At 38.6% G+C, this 15775-nt stretch overlaps 1 protein-coding gene across 1 annotated transcript in view; it reads left to right on the top strand.

Moving 5' to 3' along the window:
• The first annotated feature begins 697 nt into the window (after positions 1 to 697).
• LOC103899813 (myocardial zonula adherens protein) overlaps positions 698 to 15775 on the top strand; it is a 53602-nt gene continuing 38524 nt past the window's right edge. Inside the window, exons 1-3 of the mRNA XM_009280358.2 lie at positions 698 to 787; positions 11085 to 11243; positions 13852 to 13944. Of these exons, the coding sequence (XP_009278633.2) occupies positions 698 to 787; positions 11085 to 11243; positions 13852 to 13944 (342 nt within the window). The remainder of the gene's footprint in view (positions 788 to 11084; positions 11244 to 13851; positions 13945 to 15775) is intronic.

Here is a 15775-nt window from a genome sequence, read left to right as displayed (position 1 = left end):
ACTTTAAAAATATCATTACACCAAAGATCTCTCAGCCAAAAGCAAGGCAAACTGCAATTGGGGGTAGAAAGGTATCAACCCTATTGGCCTGTTTCCTCAGCAAGAGAATGGCTTTTCTGAAATTGGATAGGAAACAATACCTCTTAAATTTTCTCTGAAGCATTTTGAAGCTTAATTTTTACAAATAACTTGTATGTATCAGATTTCAATAATATTCCTATTCACATTCAGTAGAATCACAGTACTGAGGTATCCTTGGATCAAATGCTTGGATATATACTGAACAGAAAAGAGGCATTCACTCCAGAATACACTTTGTGTTTCTAAATAATCCCTTTTGAAGATTAAAAGTATGCCAAATCTGCAAACAAAACTGAGAAACTAGAAAATTATGTTCATTGTTCTGTTATCTTAGCTCTCAGTGTCATTTATGAGTACATAAGAACATGTTGATTGAAATGACTTTTTGCTATTTCAGGTATGTAATTATGGGGATGCCCTTGAATTATTTCTTGCTAGCTAACCCCCCGCCCCATCCCCCCAACCTTTAGAAAACTAATTTTTTGTCATCTATGTGGCAGAAAGTAGAAAACAGTAAATTACAACTTGAATGTTAGTACAGTTCATTCTGTAAAGCAAGTTATTAAAATAATTTTTGTAACACAAATCTAAAAGCAAACCTTTGGTTTTCTTTCAGATGAATGTCTGTAGGTTACGCTTAACAGTACCACCTGATGAAGGCTCACAGCCTGAACAGGGAGCAAAGGAACCTGAAAGAAAGAAAAATGTAAGTTTTAAGAATCAAAGTTAAATTCCGTATAAACAAGGAGTAAATATTGCCATCCACAGAAGCTGATATTAGTTGTTCCGGGAGTCCAAAGCCCAGTCATCTTGGAAGAGTGAAGAACATGTGGAAGGTATCTTTAAGACTTGATTATTTAATATTTATATATGAAAGAGTAGGAAATGGCTATCAAGAGCAGGGCCTTGCATTAAACAGGATCTTGATCCTCACCTGAAGGGGATTTTATGTTTCACGTACGCTTAACAGTGTGCAAGATTTGAGCCTTAATGTGTATGGGAGCTGGCTTGCCTGGGACTTAGATGTTTTGCTGCGTTGGCTAATTTTGGTAACGGGTGATGTACTAATAAGAAATACAAAATAAAGAATTCAAGATTGTTCTGAAGTGAAAGTGATTTGAAGGTCGTGCATAAAAGGGTTCAGAAGGGTAATTTTTTTTGTAGAAGCAAGTAGTGTGCACACACACAAAAAAATCTTACAGCTGCTTTGATGCAGAACTTGTTCTTTAAGAGCTGTTTCAGAGCAATAGATAATGTTTAATTTGTCTTAAGGATGGAGACTAAAAAGGGAAGCTGGACGGGCTCCACAACTTCACCACATTTACACTTTAATAAACCAAAATCAAACAAGAAGTTGGCTAAGCTTACCAGACCCAATGTCTGAATAGCAATATGGCAATACGAAGCAAAACAACATAGGATTTATTTGAAATAATTTCTTAGTGGTACTCGGAAGCAAAAGTAACTGTAAAATGACTCAGACAAATATTTTAAAGCAATAAAAATAAATGCAAAGTAAAATGGTCAAGATAAAGACTCCTTATCAGATATTTCTTGTGCTGGAATCTTGTATACACTCAGCTTTTCATACACTGCTCTGGCAGAGTAATAGGTCCTTGAGGATCTCTAAATGTTACAGAATGGATTACAGAGGCCTTAATGCAAACTAAATTTGTACCACCATTAAATAGTAATAATTCATTTTGTACAGAGGTGTTTAGTTGTAGCACTTACAGTAGCTTCCACCACCACTTACTCTGTCAGTCTCTCTCAGTTTGTATCTGATTACAGAAACCCTCAGACTGGCCTAAGCATATGGGCCCATTGCCCTAAGAGTAATGTAAGTTTGTTTTTGAGGAGGATAGATGTTGACTCATGGCTTACTCACTTTACTGTGCTGAGTAGTGTAATAATAAGAAAGAAGCGTGAATGATTAGGGCTTGGACAACTTGTAGTGACTTTCTTATGTGACCAATTTTTTTCTCTGTGGGACCTTGTATTTAGTGGGAGCTCTATTTCCCCCATAATACAAGTAAAGGCAAGTGGGTTTTATATCAGAGAATGTTAAGGAGAGGATATGAAAGGTAAAAAATACATTATTGGGCTCATCTTACATTCCAGCGTATGGCACAGTGATTTTTGAGATGGGTCCTTTTTAGTTGAGACCAAAAAAAAAAGTATGTAATTGAATTATTGTACGTTCTGAGTAGTTTTCTAAAGTTCAGTACTTTTACACAATTTAAAGACTTTCAGAAAGCATATATAGAGCTTTCAGAGCTAGATGGGATCTAATTAGTCAATTTCATAGCAATTAAAAAACATAGACTAATTGTGCCATCTACTTGTGGTTTACAGTCTTTGTGTAATTAAAAAAATAGCCCTACCGATTATATAGTCATAGTGTATAGAAGCAGCTACAAAAAAAAAAATCATTGATCATGAACTGTTTTTTCCTCATGTCTCTAAAACAAGACAGTAATATATTACCTGTAGATTTTATTGTCTGTGTAACATTGTTGTGGTTTGACCTGGCCAAAACCAGGAAAAATGTATTGCTTTATGTATTTGAATTAGTTACACAGTAAGTTACAGTGCATGCAGGACTCCTGACTAGTCATGCTGTGATACTTTTCTCTTACTGCAAAATTTATTTAAAAAAAAAAAAAAGCATCTCCTAAAAGCAGTGATCAGGCATCTCTGCTGATCCGCCCATGTTCAACTGACTCAATGTTAATGAAATTGCTTAAAGCACTTTGAGAATAACAGGTTTTACAAATGTTGGATAATCCTCATACAGTCCTATGAGAACTGTGCCCCCTTCTTGGAAATAGGGATAGTAGAAATTAGGGAACTGCTCAGTTTTCTGCCTCGCACTTTATGATTTAAGGTCAATAAGTACAGCTTCACCAAGAATCAAATTTAACAGCAGGTCTCTTGTTGGAATCTAGAGTTCTGTGCTGTCTTTAAATGCTGAGTATTAAGAAAATGGGAACATGGAAAATGTTTTTGGTATTTAAAATATATTGGTGTGACTTACGGAAATGAACGGCAGGGGTAATCTGTGGAGTTGTACAGTTTTTGCTGGAGCACTCAGGCAGATCAGGCAGTCTGAGCCTGAGGTCCTGTTTGGGCAGGACAAGTGCTGGGGAGAGACAGACTCTTCCCTGCCTCTGCCTGCTGCTGGTGAGAGAGGAGAACAGAGACCTTGCTGTGTCAAAGGGAATGCCAGAAAACTATAAATATACCATGGCGTGACATTTGGTTATAATCTCCTCTTTCAAATCGTTCATTAGAAGGAGGTGATTTTGAGCTGCCCTAATGTTGACATAGTGCTGGCTTACTGACTATTTGTTACTTTTCTGTATCTTTCTGGGGCTCAGTCCCATTAAGAGATGTTTCAGTTGCAAAATTCAGCTAGTGAACTGTACAGAAGCTCTTGCTAGTGCTGATCTGCCCAATACCTTGTTTTGGAGCTTGATGTCAGATCAGAACTGATTCTTTCTCGGTTATGTTAGTAGCTGTTAGCTTAGCCTTTTTCATTGTAGTCCAGGTTTAGCAGAAAATGTATGCTGTATTTCATTAAATCTGTATCAGTGCATTAAGTTTCTAGATTTACTTTTTCATTGCAATACATCCATGAAATAAAAATGAACCAGTGTAAGAGAATAAAACAAAGTGATGGAGCTGGGCAGTTTTGTTGCAACAAAATTGCAGCAGGCATTACTGTACTAGGATGGCCTCTCCCCTCCTTATGTGAAAGGCTGGCAGGTGGTACACAATTAGAAGTTGATCTCAAAAACTGAAGGGCGGGTGAGCTTGTGCTCCAGCGTGTCAGGTTGAATTTTTATATTCATATTTAGGCTGTGATACCTTGAAGAAGCATATGAGGACTGAAGTCACAAGTAGAGGCTGGTTGATTGGTTTGTTTGCTTTTTACAGGCTAAAAGCGTACTGCTAAATATCTCTGAATTGTTAGCGCTTTAGGTGGAGAGAATCTGCAACTATCCTGATTTTGTTCCTTTACTTATGTTAATGATAGACAATGGATGACAGTAGTGTGAGGCTGTTTACTTCACCATGAAGTACAAAGGAATACTGTGCTCATCAGATCGTATGCAAAATCTGCATGTCCTGAAGCCTTCCTTGTCTTGCATAATAAAGGGCTACCAGACAATTGTATTGTCCCTGTTTGGGATTGAGCTTATTTTTATCCGTCAGTCCCTTTCTTCACTGTCATGGCTAAATTTGGAAGAGTCATTGGAAGCTACAGCTAGGCATTTGAGGGCAGAATATGGAGATATGTATAGGCGGATTTTTCTTTTTCATTTGGACACATGGACAAGAGAATGAAAATGAGATAACACTCTAGAAATTTGTGTCACTTTCCTGCCTTTGTGGCTTTCAACAAAGTTTGAGCAGTGTTTAGTCTTAAACTCTAATTGGTACTTTGGCTGTATATATCCTCAAACTCTTTAATTTTCTTATGTTTTTAAAGCATCACAATCAAGAGGTGAAACTCTTTTTGCTTCCTAAGTAGGAATACAGAAGCATAGCAAACATTTTTCCCCAGAAAAAAAGTAGGCTGTAAAGAAGCCAGAAGGGGAATTCGCTCCTGTATGTGATGGAGAGAATCAAGCAAAAACTTGTGTCAGGCCTGGATCAAAGAATATGAGTGCAATGAACGTGGGGCTGTTGTGCACATTGAATCTAGGACAGTGCCTATTTTCTCTGCTGATCTGGTGCTGCCAGCCCACTTCCATCAGCATAGCAGAAGCTGTGTCATAACAAATGTGGTTCACCTGCTACGGGTGGCCGATGTTACTGTTTCTCAGCCTCTCCAGCACCGATTGTTTGATTTTTGATATGTACTAATTAAGCGACACCTTCATGAAAAACAGCACTACATGAAAACCACAGAAATAATTCCACTGACTTCTGTGGTTACTGCTGTATTTGTTGTATCTTATTTTCTTAGTGAATAAACATTGGTGTTCTGTGTACAGATTTCACTGATTAGATATGACTTTGTATAATGCCTGTCACTTCTATTTTTTGAGATAGGCACCTAAATTCTACATTTCAAGGAGCTTAAAAGTTGGAATGTGTTAAACAATGCTGCTTATTTAGCGTCATGAATTTAAGAACACTCATGTCTATATCTTGGCATATTTTCCCTATTTTAATACTGTTTATATATGAAACATCCCTAAACGTAACATGAGTTTCATGGGCTGTAGAGGAATATGAAAAAACATAAAAACATAGCTACTTTTCATCAGAGCACAGTAACTTTCCTTGGTGAGCTCAATATTATAAATTTGTCATTTTACTGAACAGAAAATATGTAACCTATGTAACAATGTGAATGTTCTTGTTCCTTGTATAACTAGTGAATAAGCAAAAGATAACTGAATTTTTCAGAAACCTCTGGAATGTGGCAGTTGAGGAAAAGATAAAGCCTCACTTAACTGATATAGTTCTGGTTAAACGATGAGTTTTTAGATGGTGTAGGTAAACAGAAGATCATGATTTAGGAAAATTTTAAGGCCATATGAGTACTAAACCCAGAATTGTGCTAATCATAGAATCATTAAGGTTGGAAAAGACCTCTAAGGTCATCGAGTCCAACTGTTGACCCAACACCACCATGCCCACTAAACCATGTCCCTAAGCCCCTCATCTACACATCTTTTAAATACTTCCAGGGATGGTGACTCAACCACTTCTCTGGGCAGCCTGTTCCAATGTTTAACCACTCTTTCAGTAAAGAAATTTTTCCTCATGTCCAATCATGACATTAGATGACCTTTTTCCTCAAAATAAGATAGCTCTTCTGTGCTTCTGCTTCCAATTTTGGGGCAGGGAGAAAGTATAAAGTATGGGGGTATCTGACTTTCATTTCACAAACTGATGGAGATAGATTAGGAGGCAAATCATCCCTCAGTGTTATTTACATAATGCCAATAAAACCATGGGCAATACAAAAAGCAGCTAACAATTCATTTAGGGTTTGTTTTTATAACGTCTTTGCTTCACCTGTTTCATGCTACTTGTGCTACTTCCTTGGACAGAGACATAAACAGGATGCATAGCAATTATGAAGACTTTTGCAACCTTGGGGTGTAGGCTTCTGTTTTAAATATTTATTAATTAAGTAAACACAGTCTGCGTTTCTTTAGTACATGCTGTGTGATCACACAAAATGCGACATGACTGTTGCTGCAGCAGAGACGAAGCATGTTCCTGGAAGCTGCTGTAGTATGCATGTGCATCAACATGATGTGTTCTTGCTGTTACCTTGGACTGTCATATAACTGACTATAGGTACAAAGAAATATTCACAAATTGCTTAAGCTAAGTCTGCCTTTTCAGATCAGCAGCTCCCATTAGAAGGGATTTTGAGCACAATTTGGGGCAACAACTGCGCTTGTTCCAGTGCAGCAAGTGCATAGGCAGGTGGGGAGCGAGAACTTCCCTGTGCTCTGGAGCTGGCTGATATTTTGACCTTAAACAGCAATGGTTAACTAATCTAATGAAGCCTTCCATCTTCAAGCACTTTTCTGGTTAACTTTACAGTATTTACTTGCTCCTAAATACTGGCTTGTATTTACTTACTCTGTTATCATCACTGAGATGCCTCACTGCAGATCAGAGTGGAGACAGGCAAGGATGCTCTCAGAAAAACATCTGAGTTCTGAGGGTGGATATGTATGGGACATAGAGGAAGACAATGGCAAGCATTTGACTTAAAAAACATCCTGTAGTCCTTGGGGATGTGGAAAATCCAGGATTTGTGGATGAGGAAACATGGGGGAGAGAGGATGTAACAGAGGACAAGGCAGAAAAGGAAAAAAACACTGAAGGGGGAAAAATAAACAGAAGTGGGTGGAAGTAACTTAAGAGAGGAGACAAACTGGCAGAAAGTATACTTGATGCATACTTAGTGATGCAGTTCTGTGGAGCAGCTATTCAGCAAGGCCTCCTTTAGAGGCAAAGGTGTATTAAAAAAATATTCAACAAGCAAAGCAACCCATCCACCTCTCAACACTGCATTGAGCAAAGTTTTCTGATTGTAACCCTTCCTCTAAAAGGAGACTGCATCAGGTTAGCCCTTTTTTGTCAGGGCATATGCTGAACCATGAAACAAGTGGTCATTGAGTGGAAATTAAGAGTTACCAACCAGAGAAAAGGGGGAGTAGAAGGTAAGCATAGCTGGAATAGAACAGCAAGGAAAAAGGCTAAAGAAATGAGAGCAGTTATTTGTATAGCTGTCAGTTCACACAGCTTTAAATCAAGCAAGAACTGTACTGAAATTTTAATCCCCCTTGCCTGGGGATTCTGATACAAAGGAGGAATAAAGAGGGGGTAAAAGCAATATCCTGTATTTTAAGTAGTACATAGTAGAACTGGAACACTCAACAGATGATGGAGATTCTTTTAATCTTCTGAAAGAGAAGTGACAAAGGCATCTTGAGAGGCTTGTGCCAATATAGATAACAGGAAGTTTAGCATTGTTGCAAGAGACATGTAACCAGTCTGGCTTTGTATATACTTAATCCTGCATGTACTGCTCATTATGATGTAAATCTAAGTCTGTTCGTCTGTGAAATATGTAAGTGCCATTCTCCAGCTGCAAACCCATTGGTCTGAATTTGTCTGCCTTTCTTAGAGGGGGAGAAAAAAATCCTTCAAAGCATTCCTTAGGAATGTGATTATAATATTCTAAAAATAAGGAATGGTCATAATGAGACATGTAACCAGTCTGGCTTTGTATATACTTAATCCTGCATGTACTGCTCATTATGATGTAAATCTAAGTCTGTTCGTCTGTGAAATATGTAAGTGCCATTCTCCAGCTGCAAACCCATTGGTCTGAATTTGTCTGCCTTTCTTAGAGGGGGAGAAAAAAATCCTTCAAAGCATTCCTTAGGAATGTGATTATAATATTTTAAAAATAAGGAACTTGGTCATAATTTTCATACAGAACTCTGCAAACAGCACTTTAAACAATTCTGCTAATGTTTTGAGGCACAAGGGATCTTGGTAGTTGCTGGTATTCAGCTGTTCACCTCATAAAAAATGAATGATCATGGGTAAAGTGTATGGATTTATGAATTCAGTGTCTGGCGCCTTAGTAACCTCTGAACAAAGTGATTACTCATTTGGTTATCAGGAAGATGGAGACTTGTATGTAATCCCTTTATCCAGATGCAGGGGAGGGGCTGTGATGAAACTATCAAAGAAACTGTACAACCCTGGAAGCAAACAAACACAAAAAGTTTTGAGTTGTGTCCCCAGCTAGTTTCTGTATTTTCTCTACTCTCAAAAAATCAGGTGTGGGGTTTTTGTTTGTACGCATCCAAACAGCAAAACAAAAACCCCAGTAATACATAACTGTGAAACTATGATTATCAGGATATGAAGCTTTGCATATAATGTTTTCAAAGTGCAAAGTAATATAATGTATGGGTAGGGCTGGTTGCCCAATGTTTTTCCATTAAGTGGTTTTAAGGCTTTCTTTTTAAATGATTGCTTATAGCTTTTCTGTTCTTTGCCTGAAATGTTCTTTATCAGGTGTCTGCTCTGTGATTGTTCCCCTTCCAGCCCTGCGCGCATGCACGCACGCGCACACACACAGCTTCAGTAAAATGGTTAAACTATTAATGATATGGTAAAGGAAAACGTGTAGGATTTACAAAGTTGAGAAAATTTGTCAGTGCTATGCGGGAGGGACACAATATAAAACAAATGTCTATCTTTACCCATTCTTCTTAATGCAAGTAGATTTTCCTGTTCATTTTTCCCTTACCCAAAGAAGTATTTATTCTTACATTGCCACCACAGTTGTGTAAGTTTGGCTGCTAAAAACTGAAAGTGCTACTACTTTAGACTGCAGATGCTATCATCACCGTCTGTCATGGTACGGACTGGAGGCTCTCTAGGATGCAGCTGCAGATGGATGTAAGACACTGAGCTTCATCTCTTCCAGCCTCTGTTTGGTGTCAAAGAGAGTATTTAGACGCTGCTTAGACTCTTAATTTAGTAAAGAATCTTGAAGTTTGTCGGTTTTCACAGTGCCATTACTGAACAACAAAACAAAACCAAACATATTCTAAGGTCAATGTAGTAAATATTCTGAAATTTACCCATATACTGGTATATCTAGCATGAGAAAGAAAGTTCAGTAAAATTACCTCTAACTGATTTGTCCCCAGCACTGGCCTTTCAAAGACAACCTGCAAAGCTAAGCAGTAACAGCTGTGTTTCTAAGATTGTGTCTTTCTAACTTTCTATTCAGAAATAATCACTAATTTTAGGTTCCTAGTTTGCAAATATTCAAAGTTAGGTAAGAATATTTTTTTCCCTTCTTTGTAAAAAGCCATAATGTGGATGTCTTCATCTAAGCTAGTTGTTTAAATTCTTTGTAATCAGGAAGAGAATTTAGTACTTCTGGAGACTGACTCATTTCAGATGATTGCTACAGAAGGATGTTTCTCTGGGTTGATTACAAGGGAGGCTAGGTGAGTAGTCAGGTCAGGTGGTTACATCTGACCTTGCAGATATTTATTTACATGCTGAGGGAAATGATTCCTACTGTTTGCGTGAATATTTTTCTTACTAAGTGTATTGATGAGGTGAATAAGTGAAGTCTGTTGCAAAGAGTGCCTTAAAGTAAAACATACAATAATTACAAGTACATTTTACAAATTTCTGCAGATCATGAAAATAACAAATGTAGGCACTTTAAAACAGCCTTTCTATTTACCTACCAAGACCTGATTTCAAAGTTTTATCCTCCTACAATAGTTAATAACACTGGAACACCCACATGAATGCTGTTTCATATCTTTGCTTTGGCTCTTACAGTGTCAGTTCTACAACTTCTATAAGAGAAATGCAGCCCTGAAATGAATGTTTGATTGCTTTGGAGGTCCCTAGTTAGCTTTAAATGCAAACTGAAATTCTACTTTGTTTATACCAAGACAAACAGATATTTTCTGAGCTCTGTGTAAGGAAACTTGCCTAAAATGTTTTAATTTCAGTTTCTTCTGAGAACTTTCTAAAATTTTTTATTAAACTTGTGAATTTTTATATTTCCCGCAGCAGGGAGTTTGGGGGGCGAGGGGCAATTCTGTGGTTGCAAGAGTTTAAAGGGAACTGTGAGAGCTGACAATACTCTGGAAAAATGCAGAAAAGTAGCATATGTTGGTGAATGAAAATAAGCTGGGATAACTTTTTCTCTCACATGCCTTTACCTCTCCTTGCACAAATCCAATCTGTTGTCTCTAGCTGTACCTATATCACTTCCATTAAAGCCAGTGGAAATTAGACATATCTATAGAATCATAGAATCATTTATGTTGGAAAAGACCTTTAAGATCATTGAGTCCAACCGTAAACCTAACACTGCCAAGTCCACCACTAAACCATGTCCCCGAGCACCACATCTACATGTCTTTTAAATACCTCCAGGGATGTCCAATCTAAACCTCCCCTGGTGCAACTTGAGGCTGTTTCCTCTTGTCCTATCACTTGTTTTTTGGGAGAAGAGACTGGCAGCCACCCTGCTACAACCTCCTTTCAGGTAGTTGTAGAGAGCGATGAGGTCTCCCCTCAGCCTCCTTTTCTCCAAGCTAGACAACCCCAGTTCCCTCAGCCACTCCTTGTAGGGCATATTCTCTAGACCCTTCACCAGCTTCGTTGCTCTTCTTTGGACACGCTCCAGCACCTCAATGTCTCTTTTGTAGTGAGGGGCCCAAAACTGAACACAATATTTGAAGTGCGGCCTTCAATCATCTCTATCAATTATAAACTGGTCATTGATCTTCCCAAAAACATGAAGGTTGACAGTTTGGCCCCAAAACATTTGGGAACTAGTGTTCTTAGGTACTGTTGTGCTTTCAGTATAATTGGCTGTCTCTCCTGGCCCTATGTTACTGTATTTTTTTTTTTTTAATTCTAGTACTGATTTAAAAATAACTTTTTATTTTTTTACTTTTAAGGAGCTCTACCATGTACCAAATGGCACGTCTTCAGGGAAGCTCTCTCATGGGATGGTGTACGGCGTCGTGCACCGAACTGACAACAACCATAAGAGAGAAATGGTGGTTTATGGCTGGTCAGCTGATCAGCTGAAAGAGGAGATGAATTACATTAAAGAAGTGAGTTATGCTTTCAGCTTCAAAATTTGTCAAATATCCTTTCCATATATTCATGTAGAGCTGTGAGTGTATATGGGATGACCGATGTCTAGCCCAACACCTGAATTTGAATTGGGAACCTACTCTGAAGCTAAAGGCTTGTCTGGTTAGTATTCAAGTTGGAAAAAATGCATATTATATACCTGGGAACTGTGCAGTCCAGACTCGAGGCCTCTGTGCCAAGTGATACTTGTTAATGCTTGCTGACTGGGCTACAGCTGGGCAAGCAAACTGGCAAACAGATCTTGGAGTCCCTGTCCTGAAGCCTTCATAATTTCAAATGTGATACAGAAGAAACTATGTAAGTATACACCTGAAAGGATAAACTCTCTCCTCTTCCTCTGCTTCCCCTGTCCCCAGACCCCCCAGTTTTGAAAAGGCTCCTAAATTAGGTGACATAGTAAAATCACTTGGGCATATTTTGGGGCAGCCTTAAAATAGTCAGCCTAATAAGGATGACTTTGTACTACTTTCTCTGTGCATGCTCATTTATCATAATTGACAGAAGCTCTCCTGAAAGAAGAAAAAAACCCGCATTTCTGATGCTGCTGGTTTCTGCACTTGAAACTCAGTATCTCTTTGCCTGTGAGTCCTTGGCTCTCAGGCTTTGTCAATAACCCCCTAATTAGCCCAGGGCAATTTGACCTTCTCTTTCCATCCACCTTCACCACCCAGGAGCCTGTTGGTCAGTGGTTATTGTGTTACACTGATTCAGGTGCAAACTGTGTTGGTATAAAAGGGAGGAACACTGAGTCAAGCCAGCAGTGTAAGAGACTGTAATTATGTGTGCTCTTAACATCTGCCATGTCTCTAGCTATCAGGGCTTGCTTCTTTCCTTTATTACTCACAGTTTGTTAGCTCCCAGCATTCACCACTCTCAAGTTCCTGCACTCGCTGTTAGTGTGTGTCACTACTGCAGTGCAGGCGAGGCACGCGAGCTGCCTTGGCTGCTGGTTTCCTGCTTGGGCAGTTTACCTACCCTGCTGGGGTGGTGTCTGGGGATGGGTGAATCGGCACGCAGCAGGTGCAGCTCCCTGGGCTGCACTGCTTCTGGTACCTAGTGCAGATTGCGTGGACCGGGACCATCTCCCTGCCCTTTTCTGTTCACAGCCAGCTTGTGGCATGGAGCGACATGCCAGACCAGGTGAACAGCATGTCTTGCATGTGTGTTCAGGGTACTGATCCTTTCAGGAAAAAGAGGGAAAGACACGGGAAGAGACATACTGGCCCTTGCTCTCCTGTCTTCTGGAAGCTCTGTTCAGCTATGCTAATTTGTGAACTTTGGTCTGCCAGATAAGTTTTGTCTTTAAAAGTAAAGTCTTTAACAAGAGTCCTCAGCTTGTGCTACGTATGTGCTGACTTAAATAGACCAGAAACGATGGGCCATGTCAGAACTGTTGACTGTTTCCTCTGTATCTGAGTCAAATTTGCACCTTGCAAGAGGGTGTGTGTATGTGTGCATGCGCATACGTGTAGGTAGGGACAGGGCGAGGGGTGCTTTCCTGAGGTGAAGTGCAGGAGTCAGCTTCCTTCTGTGTTTCTTATCCTAAAGGGAGCACATAGTTTGGGGTAGGCTTGCGCCTACTCCTTGAATAGATTTGGTGGCCAATGCCCCTCTTTCTGGGAGGGAGTGGGTATGCTGCAGAGCTGCTAGAAACATCCCCTCTTGTATAAGGCCCTACTAATGTTTTCCCCTCGCTCCTTCCCCAAGCCTATGCAGAGATGAGGTAAACTCACTGCCCTAGATTATCTACAATCAGTCTGTGTTTGATAGAGGTGAGGCGGCGGGGGTGGGGGCGTGGAAAGGAGTTTGAATTACGTAGCTGGAAGGTAGACTGTAGGCAAACATTTAACTAGCGTTTACAATGTGTGCTCTTGAGAAGATTGGTTCTGTGCATGATTGCAATGGCATGTAAACCCAAGCTGGCTTCCAGCATGCATTTTTTCTTTTTTTTTCTTTTCTTTTCTTTTTTTTAGAAAGGCAAGGTATAATTTACATCCACAGTTATTAAATTAAATCAAATTGAGTACGCTGTTCTTCAGATTTGAAATTACATTGGTAAATTTATACTAATATATTATTTAGTTAGATACGAGCCTAAAAGTCTGAAATTAAAAGGTTTATCTTCAAAGGATACTCAGGGAAAATTAATTAACCACTTGAAAAAGTATGAAGGTGTATTAAATCCATGTATGGATGCTTTTTTTTCAGAAAGAAAACATTATATGCTCAAATTAATTTAATTCCTTTAATCAGGTTATAATGAGTTACGGATAATTTAATTGAAATTCATTATTTAAATTATTAATTTACAAGTGTTTGAGTGTGTACAGAGAAGTTTAGAATTACTCAGAGACGCTTATTTGTATCATCCCTATGTAGACAAGTCTTGAGACTTAAGTTTTTGTCTTGTTCTTAAGAGTAAATTGCTGTTGATGAAAAGGTAGATTAATAATGGAAATTACTGGAAGTAACAATGAAGGACATAGAAAAAAACCCCAATAATGTCCTAGTATAAACAGTATCGTCAATAAGTTTGATAAAGGCATTTGATTTTTCTGACACCAGGTGAGAGCAACACTGGAAAAAGTAAGAAAGAAAATGTATGGTGAATATGATGAAATGAAACGAAAAATACAGCAGCTTACGAATGAACTGAAAGTAAGTATACTTTCATTTGTATGGAAAGCGTGTGAGAATAACTGTCCCAGTGTTATCTAGAAACTTTTTTTTGCTTCAGCAGAACAGAAATAATTTCTCAAACTATTCCAGTTCATTGTTTTATGTGACATCTATACTTTATTTATTTTTCCCTCCAGGAAGGTAAAGTCCCAAAGTAGGACAGGGATGCTTTTGCATATGGAATTACTAATTGCCTGCTTCTTGGAAATAAAGGAATGATCTTGATAGCATTGTCTCTGTGTATTGGTGATTAGTGGAGATGTTTGTACCAGTAAGCTGCAGGGTGAATTGAATAAATAACTTACATAATTAGTGCAACTTGGTGTCATTTCAACAGACTTTGCTCTGTTTTACTGACTGTATTGCTTAAACACTATAGTAAAAGAAGTAGCAATATTCCTTAGTATTGAAGTGCATGACAGTTCTAAAAATGACTTACCTTTTTGTTCTTAATTGAACCTTTCAATCATCATTCGATGACCTCTCTTTCTTCTGCCATGGTGCTTTAGCAATAAAAGCTGCTGCAGTCTGTAGAAGTATCCTTCATATTAAACTGCTGAGATCTTTGGTCCCAAAAATCTCCCTGAAAACTTGCTGAGGATTTTATATTGATTTTCACAGCCCTGGTTCAGATGAAGCTTTGGCAATTAAATGTATTCTGACTTTAAGGGACTGGGACCCTGACTTGTGCCCTTCTGCCACCCTCATTTGGAGACTGTCAGTTCCCTGCATGCTGTGTTATGTATAAAGATCAGAACTTGCTGTTAAACTGTACTTTTATTCCATGGCAACTAGTCTCAAAAAAAAAAAAAACAAACCAAAAAACAACCCCAAAAAACACCCTGACTTGAGAGGAGGAGGGAGAGAAAACTGAATTTCTGTAAACTGTGTCAAATAGTCCTAATGATGCCAACAAGGTGAGTCCCCCACCCAGTATGCATGTAGGCAAATGCTGGTTCAGATGCAGTTTTGTCGTCTTTGATGCTGATACTTACTGAATAGCAGCGTGATATTCTGTACTTCCAGATCTTCTGTCAGACCCATAGAAATCCTGTGTGAGTCTGAACATCTCTCTTAATTAGGGTTTCTGGCCAGCTCTGACAGAATCTCTAGTTCTGAAGCAAATTAGCAGTTTATGAAGCACTCCTTCTGACATAAAGGGCACATTATGAGACACCCTCCCCCCTTTTTAATACTTTAGAACAACACTTGTGCCTTCTTTCAGGCACTCTACCTAATAGTATATGCTTTTTTTGTTGGTTTGGTTCGTTTTTGGTTTTGGTTTTACATGACTGCCACCTTTCATGCTATTTGGGGATCCTGTTTAAAATCCTTTATATACTCTTTGCTTCAGCTTTGAATCACTATGCTTTTTTCCCATCAATTTCCAGGACTACTTTTTGTTCATAAAGTTTGTTTGAAGTTTGTAGTGCCAATATCCTGCCCTGGGCAGTATGCTTCTTCACGCAAGTTCTTATCTTGTAACTTTCTTAATCCATCCAAAGCATTTCTGCTTCTGTCTGTTTGTTTGTTTGTTTGTTTTTACATGAGCACACATTTATTAGGGTTAACAGTAACTACTTGGCTTCTGCTCCCTATGCTGACCTAATCTGTGTATGACTTGGTTACTAAACACTAATTGTTCTCCATATCAGTCCCTAGTGTTCTTCTGTTTTTATCAAGAAACAAATCTGGTCCATCTAAGAATGTGAGTTGGGCTGGCCTCAATTAGTAACATTTTTTTTCTCTTTATTATTGGATGGTTCATAATAATTTACACTGTTTGGGTTTTGGTCTCTTCTTAAACAAT

The sequence above is a fragment of the Aptenodytes forsteri genome, unplaced genomic scaffold (genome assembly GCF_000699145.1).
Source record: "Aptenodytes forsteri isolate BGI_AS27 unplaced genomic scaffold, ASM69914v1 Scaffold83, whole genome shotgun sequence".
Classification (NCBI taxonomy): Eukaryota; Metazoa; Chordata; class Aves; order Sphenisciformes; family Spheniscidae; genus Aptenodytes; species Aptenodytes forsteri.
The sequence above is the reverse complement of the archived record's forward strand: the minus strand, read 5'-3'. Positions and strand labels throughout refer to the sequence as shown.